The 10,275-nt window shown below is 36.1% G+C and overlaps 1 protein-coding gene across 1 annotated transcript; it reads right to left on the reverse strand.

Moving 5' to 3' along the window:
• Positions 1-604: 604 nt before the first annotated feature.
• Positions 605-9,620, reverse strand: LOC125872826 (E3 ubiquitin-protein ligase RSL1-like). Its single transcript, XM_049553622.1, has 3 exons — positions 8,754-9,620; positions 7,497-8,269; positions 605-822 (listed from the first exon to the last, which is right to left on the reverse strand). The coding sequence occupies exons 1-3, from the start codon at positions 9,453-9,455 to the stop codon at positions 660-662; spliced, it is 1,638 nt and encodes a 545-aa protein (XP_049409579.1). The 5' UTR covers positions 9,456-9,620; the 3' UTR covers positions 605-659.
• Between the last annotated feature and the right edge of the window lie 655 nt (positions 9,621-10,275).

Here is a 10,275-nt window from a genome sequence, read left to right on the forward strand (position 1 = left end):
TGATCTAATGGGGAAATTCCTATGAAAAAGTCTCACTAGGAAGGAAGTACCTACAACACTTGTTACATATATGACCGCATCAACCAACAAACAATTCAAAATCCTTTTGAGATTGGATTATTCAAATAAACTTAAAACTTTGATTTTGAAAAATTACTCATTCTCCTTTTATAATTTGTAATATTTTAAGTTTTTGACATTGCTTACACAAAGTTTTGCTTTGAAATGTATTTTTTTTTCCTTTTTGTTTATAATTTTGAAATTTTGACAATTTGATATGATCTAGGAATATTTCAACAAGACAATTAAATTAAATATGATAAAGGAAACACTAATATAAAGAGAAGGATTACGTTATTTATTCCTATATAATATATAATGTAAAACTAATGCTTCTTCCTTCGTAAAAAATTACATAATTCACATTGTACTTTTAGCATCTTCTCTATCTAAAGATTTAAATGTTCAACTCACACTTGACTACTTATTGAAATACAAACTCTGTACTACACTAAACTGTTTATTGAAATACAAACTTTGTACTACTATCAAATATACATTGGGAGCATGCGTATCGTAGAAGTATTGAACATCTTCATTGCGAGCAAATACTGCTTAACCATGTCCACCAAGGTCTTAGTCATATGAGAGTGAAATAACTATTTAGGTGCAAAATAGACAGTAATGGCTATATCCTGCTCAGCCTCCCCTTGGTTGGAGTCAATTGTCGTAAATGATATTTCGCTCATCCCATACTGGGCAGGAACATGTTGCTTTCTTGTTTTTCCACTCAGCTCCGTATAACAGAACTCGTGACCACATCTGGAAAAACATTTAAAGTACTCAATCTCAACCTTAGCCCTTACAATAGAAAATGAAGTTCAACAACAATTTACATATAAGGGTAAGTAGTGAACCAGCTTACATAACATAGTTTACAACAACATACCCATTGTAATCCCATAAGTAGGGACTGAGAAGGGTAGAGTATATGCAGACCTTACCCCTACCTCCAGAGATAGAGAGGTTGCTTCTGATAGACCCTTGATGAAAGAAAAAAATTCGAAACACGTTGAAAAAAGAATTACCAGGAATGAAGGAAATCATGGGAAAAAGATACTACAGAGAGCATGTCAGAGCATTTTGAAGAAAGAAAGGTAACTATAACAAAATAATACAATATTCAAAGTGCAAGAAACAACAAGTAATAACATACGTTGAAGGACAAGAAACTTGTTGAGTGATAATATGACTATTAGTACGGAAAGATAAGCAAGACATCCATCTACTATCTACTACCCTTTTACCCTAACTTGTGGCCTCCACAACTTCTTATCTAAGGTCATGTCCTCGGTAAGCTGAAATTGCGTCATGTCTTTTCTAATCACCTCTTCCTATTACTTATTTGGCATACCTCTACCTCTACCTCTACATCTCCTAAAACCATCCATAGCCAATCTCTCGCAGCTCCACATTGGAGCATTTGTGCATCACCTCTTCACATGCCTAAATCATCTCAATCTTGTTTCCTACATCTTGTCCTCCACCGAAGCCACTCCCACCTTGTCCCAAAATTCTTCATTTTTAATCCTATCACTTCTAGTATGGCGACACATCTATCACAACAACATCATCTTCCCAACCTTCATCTTTTGAACGTGAAATTTCATGACTGGTTAACACTTCGCCTCAGACAACATAGTAGGTCTAACCTCCACTCTGCAAAACTTGCTTTGAAGTTTCGATGACACCTTCTTATCACACAAGACTACAGATGCAAGCCTCCATTTCATCCACCACTACTAATAAGGTGTGACATCATCGTCAATCTCTCTATCTCCTTAGATAATAGACTCAAGATACTTGAAACTTTCTTTTAGACTTCATGTATATCAAACCTTACTTCCACACTAGCCTCATGTGCTACATCACTGAACTTGAACTCCAAGTATTTTGTCTTGGTTCCGCTCAACCTTAACCTTTTAGAATCTAGGGTTTGTCTCCACACATCCAACTTAGCATTAACTCCTCCAAGAGTCTCATCAATAAGAACTATCATCCGCAAATAAAATACACCATGACACCTTACCTTAGATTAGTCACGTCAATTAATTTATCACCAAGACAAATAAAATTGGCTAAGAGTTACTCCCTGGTGCAACCCCATCACAACTGGAAGTGCTCTGAGTCTCTTCCTATTGTCCATACCCGAGCCTTGGCTCCATCATACATATCCTTGATCGCCCTAGTGTACACCAAAAGTACATCTCTAGCCTTCAAGCATTTCTACTTTGTCATGTCTCTTTAGGTTGATCAACAACATGTGTAAGTCCTTCCTCTCCCTATACTACTCCACCAGCCTTCTTAAGAGGTGAATGACTTCCGTAGTTGAGCATCCCAACATGAATCCAAACTAGTTATCAAAAATAGGCATGCCCCTCCTCACCCTCATCTCCACCACCCTCTCCCAAGCTTTCATAGTGCGACTTAACAACTTGATACCCTATAATTGTTGTAATTTTTTATGACACCCTTATTCTTATACAACGGGATCATTGTACTTTATTCTTTGGGCATTTTCACCATCTAAAAGTTGACATTAAACAACCAAGCCAGTTACTCCTATACCTACCATTTTTGCACTTCTCCATAATTCCACTAAGATCTTTGTGGCACGATCTCTCTACTCTTTGCATCGTACGAATAGCACCCCTAACCTCCTCAATCTTTAATGCTCGTATAGTAGCCAAAATCACAATTTCTCCCTCAATGCTCCAAATCCCCAGCAAAATATCTTTGTTGCACCCTTCGTTCAAAAGTTTATGAAAGTATAATTGTTGTCTTCATTAAGAATACGCATATTCCCAGCCACACCACCTCATTACCCCAAAAGAAGAAAAACTAAATATTGAACAGCATTGCCGCCACCAGACGCATCGCAGACCAACTTGTTCTTTTGATAAGCCTAATGAAGCATGCACCATACCGAAGACCTGAAAATTGGTATGGAGTTGGCAACCTTCTCGAGATTCAAGCAATTGCAAATGATATAACTAGTAAATATGCTCCTCCCCATGTTAATATATTTTATTGTTTAGGGGGAATTACGCTTACTTGTTTTTTAGTACAAGTAGTTATTGGGCTTGTTACGATTTTTTATTATCATCTAACCGTCAGCCAACTTTGGTTGGTTGACAAAATTAGTTCATCAATGTTTGACAAGTATGATTTAATGACGATAAAGTTTGATGAGTTCTTTACCAATGATGTTTGATTGAAACAAACAAATTCAACTAGTAATTTGTCAAAGCAAAGTGATAAATTGTTGTCACGCATCACCATAATAATAGTTGCTCCATCTTTTTTAAGAAAGTAGTGAAGTGTTTGTCAAAGGTGGAGTTAAAAAAAAAAAAGCGAAGAAAACTGATCTCTATAGATTTGCATCTCTGTGGCATTATACAAAGAGAGCTTAACTTAGTTCCACAACTTTGTCATTTGACCAAAAGATTATGTGAGATGCTAGTAACAAAAAGTCATATTAGTTAAGTATCTTGAAGTTAGTCATGGAAAATAGCTCCAATTGCCCAGAACCCCTTCAAGAAAACACCCTAATAGCTTATTCCTCTTAGGCGTTTACTCAAAGTCTACAAGCTCTATAAATTAGCTAATGACCTAGATCAAATGGGACAGGAAGCTTTCTTAACCTATTAACGATAAAAAATGCTTGTTAGACCACAAGATCTCACTTTTTGTTCTAGGGGTAAACGTGGGATTTAGTTCTAGAACATGTCTTCCTCTACTCTTTGACCTCATTTTGCAATTCCCAAGGATTGTCTTCATAATTGCATTTCTGGTACTCTTATTAATTGTCCTTCCCTCCCTCCCTCCCTCCCTCCCTCCCCCTCCCTCTCTCTCTCTCCAATAGATGCCTATTTGTACTTTTTGTACAAGTTTGTTTGCATTTTGTTAGAACAGGAATAAGATTGTATCTCCTACCTGAAAAAAGATTGTAACGTATAGTGTGTTTGGTATGAAAGAAAATATTTTTCAATTTTTTCATTTTGGTTGGATTAAATGTTTTCCAAATAGACTTAACTCAGAGTCGGGAGTCGGGTCCAAGGTCAGGGTCGGGAGTCGTGTCTTGGATCGGGCCATGGGGGTCAGGGTTAAGTGTTGGGTCTCAGGTCAAGAGTCGGATTCAGGGTTGGGTGTCAAAGGAAGGGAGTCATGAGTCGGGGTCGGGGTTGGGGTTGGGGTCGGGTCTCGAGTTGGTGTACAGAGCCGGGTCTCGTGTCAGGACGGGAGCCAAGGTCTCGAGTCAGGGTCGATGTCATAGTATTTGTCGGATTATACCTAAATGCTCTTGGGAAAATATATTTTCTTCTTGCAGACCAAACACCAAAAATAAATAAGAAAACCATTTATTTCCAAGAAATGTTTACGAAATATTTTCCTTCATACCAAACACACCCCTAGTGTCTATATATATGTCTCAATGAATAACGTAGTTTACATGTCTTAATAATATTTCCCAAGTCCTTATTTCTCACACAAACTAGATAGTTCTCAACAATTAAAACATAGAACACAAGCTAAGAATGGAAGACAGGAACTCATGCATCACTTACATTTTAGACAGTCAAAAATCAAACACCTTAAGACATATAAGCAAAGATACCATATCCTGCTATAGATGCTCTATCGTCTAAAGGGCACTAACATTCCGCTTTGTTACCCTTTCAGTCTTCGTGAGGAGTTACTTCATAAGTCTTCATTTGATGATTTCCACATACTTTTAGCCCAATAAGTATTTTTCCTTTCTTAGTATGCAATAAAACAAAGATTATACAGATAAAAGATGCTAGGGATATCAGTTGAGTGAATGTAAAGTTTTCTACTCTCATTTTAAGCAATTGATACAACTACACATTTCTAACACATGCCACCCTTAACAATATTCTTTCCTCGATATCACTCCTATACCTTGACCACAACAAATTTTACTTCCCTGGTTTTCCCTTAAACACTATATCAAGGAAATTGATACAACTACACATTTCTGACACCTGCCAACCTTGACAGCAATATTCTTTCCTCGATATCACTCCTATACCTTGACCACAACAAATTTTACTTCCCTGGTCTTCCCTTAAAACACTAGATCCAGGCATCCAACACACTATATCAATCAACATTTGTTTTTCCTTAACAAAGAAAAAAACGTTCTCATATCAAATTAATTTCCGCCCCCCCCCCCCCCCCAAAAGTAAAACGATTTCTGACCCTCTTTTGGAGTCCAGAACCAATTGAACTCAGAAAGTCATACACACACTCACCTACAGAAACTATATACATCACCATTATCATCATACTGTTTTAGAACTTGATGATGAAGCCTGCCAACATTAAGTGTTGACTGAAAACTACATCAGTAGTAATATATTAGGTACCAGATTATATACATACTTGTAAATTGAAATTATAATTTATATCATCTATCATTTTACAATTCATCTCACTAAGTTCCAACTTCAGATTCTATATTTCATATTTGAAGATGAAATAATGGGTAAGTTTGATGGTTGAGACTTTACCATTGTAGTGGGTAAAGTTTGACATTAATATTACAAAAAATAATTATATAATATAGATCAATTTTATACGTAATTAAATCCGGTACTATATTTTTTATTTTATTTTTTGTAAATACCTACACCAAACTTTTTGAAAATGCAGACCAAGTACCATAATAGAGAAACCACATACCCAAAATTTCAACTTCAGTACAGTAATTCAGTATATATCAAAGTATGCACACCCCTAATGAGTATTCTTCTTATAACCTAATTATTTTCCTTTTATATAAAATTTAAACTTCAACTAAGAATCACTACAATTGGTTGACACTTGAAAAGTTCAATAATTATTGATCTTGTCATTTCTTCACTTTAATTGGAATTAAGAATTTGCTTGATTGATTTTTTCCTTTTATTCGTGGATACTATTTTTCCATTTTAAATAGCATTCTATCAACATAGAAAAGAGCTAGTACTGAGAGAAATATTGGCAAAGAATCTAATTAAATTGTGTCTAGTGTCTACATTATTACATTGAGACCCTATTTATAGACACAACATTAGACTCATTTTCCAACTAAGACATTACAATACAATCCTTTTCTAAGTAGGATTCAATATACTATTTCTATTTATATTCCTACTATGAGCAGGATTGTAAATATTATTCTTATTCCTATTCTTAATCTAACACTCCCCCTCAAGCCGGTGCATACAACTCATAAGTACCTAGCTTGTTACGAATATAATTAATACGAGGATAATTAATACGAGGACTTATGAGGAGCTTGGTGATGGCACGACCCTATTGGAAAATAGAAATTATATGGATAGGGTTGGGTTGACAGTACGACCCTATTGAAAAAGAAAAATTATATGGGTAGGGTCAAAATGAGGGCACGACACAAATCCAAAAGAAGAAGACTTATGTACATCATTTGAAGAATGATGTGAGTACCAAATTTGCATGCTGCATGTATTTCATGTGTTATGCAATTTTCTTTAAAAGAAAACCTCAGCTAACAGGTTTTAATGTGGGGCATTAACCCATTCAAACATAGCGCATGAATTATATAGGTACTTAGATTCTTGTTTTTAGCCACTTTGGTTCTTACCAAAAAGAAAAACTTATTTTGGTTCCAAAGCAGATGTAAACTTTAGGAAAGAATATCAGGACATGAAGAAATTGATGTTGTGTAGCAAGATAAATGGAAAAACTGCTCCCATTGATTTCCATGCCATGCAGCATAATAGAATGTATATATAGTGGATTATTATCCCAACCAATATGCCAAATTAAACGACTTCATTTGTATGATTCTGTTTAAGTTATCCCTGTTTAGTGCACTGCCTTAAAATGGATGATCTTTTGCTTCTCCATTGGCAACAACAACATACCCATTGTAGTCGGACAAATGGGGTATGAGGAGGGTAGAGTGTGCGCTGACTTTAGCCGAGAGGATGTTTCTGAAACACCCTCGGAAACTATAAAAAAAATTATCACTTATAAAGACATGAAAGAAACTTCACACTTTAAAAGTTTTATCATGAAAAGTGGAATATTTTTTACATGTAAGTGCACCTATCTAAACATAATGTGACTCCAACCAAAATAATAACATGTTGGAATGGAGTAAGAATTTCACAGTGGAAGAATTAAAACATTCAAGAAAACCTAGAATCTCCTTGATCCTGGCTTTTAAACCAAAAAATTAATTTTTATTTTCCTAGTCAGACTACAATCTTCATGATTTTAACTTTGTGTCTCATAAGCATCTCGAGTATATGATGTTTAGGCTCTATTGACCAGCTTAATAGCTAATATAAGCATTCCAAAAAGTTTATCTTTTCCCTATTACCTAGTTAAGTTAATGTATACCATGTAAGGCGAAAATGTAAGAAGGAAGAGAAGCCAAGAACCTGCAGTAAATATGATAGCAACCTTCGCCAAGAGACACCATGTGGTTGCACTTTACGCACTGACGCCAACGACTCTGTGCGGCAAGAGACTTGAGATTTGCATCTTCTACACACAAGTAAGGGTTAAGTCTTCTATAGTCAAAGCAAGTCATGTTTTTATGCCAAGGAACTCTGCAGTTGATACAAAAATTAAGGTGACATTTCGTGCACATTGTAGCCCCAGCTTGTTGTTTTCCCACAGTGACATTTTGAATAGATATATGGACCTCAGCTTTTGACATCAATGTAGAACACTTAGGATTTGGGCAGTAAATCTTTTCCGTGATAGGAATGGTAGTTTCCTTCACACGTTCACTCATCAAATCATATAGCTTGGGTATCAGGAACTTTTTGCAGCTATCTAATTTCAATTCAGACTTGCATGTATCATGAGGGCATTTAGGTAGCATTCCTTGAAGGAGCTTAGCTTCCACATATTTATTCATACAAGAATAACAATAATAATGCAGGCAACCATTAATTAGAAACATATGATCTATATCAGTATCTTGCAGACAAATAGTACAAGTCTCAGTGATGCTCTTCCGAATGCTATTTTCTGCTGGTCCTCTAACCTGAGAGACTATTGCATCGGTAGCAAGTTTAATTGCCAAGTTGATGGTGTTCTGTGTCACAAGAGATGGTATACAATCTGTAAATTTTCTTAGGCAAGAAGTTGCCTGTTCAACAAGTGCAACAATATTACCCTTCCTTGGATGCAACGTGCCTCTAACCTGCATAACAAATATACATCAATCATGTCAATACTTTCTAAGTTGCATCATAATAAGCCTAAGATCATAACATCACGTGTTTCCAATGCCATTAGAAAGTAACCCATCTAATAATACTTGTGATTCATAGAATACTAATAAATTCTACAGGGTTAAAGTAATGAGGTATTAATTTCCCTCGACTCCACACGCGGAGTGGCAAGGTAAGGAAAATTAATTAGACGTATACATTGTATGATATGCTAGATGATCCTCCAAATCATATTAATCCTCCAAAAACAATGCATTTTGGGTGAACGAAACTACTCTTTCTTATCCTCCCAACGAAAGCAGACATACAAAATTCCCTCTTGCTAATTGCAAAGATACATGTTTTCCTTAATATAAAAAATACATTAAAGGACAAATTTGGATATTCTAATCTTATGACAAAATACTAAATAATTATTTTAAAACTGTTGTAGACTGTAATGTGGGGACTCACATATTGCAAGATTGTTTGACTATCCAAAACAACATTAACCCTTTTCAAACCCAGCATTATAGCAACATCAAGCCCTTCAATCAGTGCTTTCAACTCTGCAATTTCATCCGTCAATACTTCAGTGCCTTTAACCAAACCCTTACTCACTTCAAACACCAATATCCCACTCGGATCACAAACAGCAACTCCAATCCCAGCAAGATTCCTCCCCACATTAACCCCAACTATGTCTTCATCAGCATCTTCTCCCATCAAACCCTTCACATAAACCCTAAAACACTCCCCATTTTGCGTATCCACGCCTTCGGACGACGATCCCTCTCCATAAGGCCTATGTAAATGATCTCCAGTTAATTTCCACTCACCATCCGGGACATTGAGTATCTCCCGTGCAAAAGCCTGATCGTGGATTCGACGATTGAGGTCGTCTTCGATTTTCCTCATCTCAATTTGAGCTGTTTGTTGGTCTATAACTTGTTGCTCGTAGTATGATAATTCTTCAGGGAAAAGATTACTGATATTGTTATTACCTCCGATAACGTTTGCATTAATGGTGGGTTTTGAAGTAGAAGCGTACATAGCCTCTTGCATTTGGAGTTGAAAAGCGAAGAGGAGGTCTACATCGACGGCACCGTCACCGGCGGCTGCTATTTCACGGCGTTGTTCGTCGAGTAAGGCGTGAAGATCGTCGTCAACTTCCATCCCTACTTTGCTTCAGTGTGGACTGTGGACTGTGGAGTCTTATGCTCCGTAGAAAGAAGTTCCGTCCCTACTTGTCCCACCTTTTCTATTTTTTTAAGAAAAGCAAATTCTTCCTTTTACCACTTTTTGACCATCATGGCTAAAATTTAGGAATAAAATGAATAAAACAAATTGTTCCTAGTTATATAAGGCACTAGACAATTGATTTAGTGAAGGAAATATTTGTGTAATGAACTAATGATCATGAAGGTCACTTTTGGAAAATTATCATTTTCCCCCTCTCAATAGTTAGCCTGTGCTTATTTGATCTGTTTATGAAGTTGGTTTTGAAATTTGATTTTTTAAGTTGTGATTTTTAGAGGACTAGAGTTTTGGAAATTTAAAGTTGTAAAAAGTGATTTTTGGTAATAACCAGAGCTACGAATCTTGGAATGGAATTCTATCAGTTCCTAACTTTTGAGTTAGTAGGACTATTGACTAAGGTCTCGAGGTATTTAGATGAGTTTTGAAAGAGTTTTTTGTGTTTTGAAAGTAGAAAGCATAAGATAGTTGACTAAAGTCAACATTTGGTGATAGCATGTTCGGAATGGAATTTCGATAGTTTTGTTAGCTCTGTAAAATAGTTTTTGGTCTAGACGTATTGTTGGTTTGGGTCCCAAAACTTTTGGTTTGATTTTGATCCATTAGACGAGATGCGGGAAAAGTTAAGGCTAAAGTTTGACTTTGGTCAACGTTTGAGGTTAGAAAGGTTATTTTCGAGTCTTGATGATTCCGCTAGGTCCAAATGGTGATATTTGGCCTAGTTGAAGGCTTGGTTCTG

The sequence above is a fragment of the Solanum stenotomum genome, chromosome 8, assembly GCF_019186545.1.
Source record: "Solanum stenotomum isolate F172 chromosome 8, ASM1918654v1, whole genome shotgun sequence".
Taxonomy (NCBI): domain Eukaryota; kingdom Viridiplantae; phylum Streptophyta; class Magnoliopsida; order Solanales; family Solanaceae; genus Solanum; species Solanum stenotomum.

What these genes read in the sequence shown, in the direction of transcription:
- LOC125872826 (XM_049553622.1), bottom strand. Translation starts at nt 9,455, where the DNA reads ATGGAAGTTGACGACGATCTTCACGCCTTACTCGACGAACAACGCCGT. An exon ending in GTCAAACAATCTTGCAATAT is followed by an intron (nt 8,270 to 8,753) that starts GTGAGTCCCCAC and finishes TTTGTTATGCAG; the next exon opens with GTTAGAGGCACGTTGCATCC. An exon ending in TGCTATCATATTTACTGCAG is followed by an intron (nt 823 to 7,496) that starts GTTCTTGGCTTC and finishes ATGTTTTTCCAG; the next exon opens with ATGTGGTCACGAGTTCTGTT.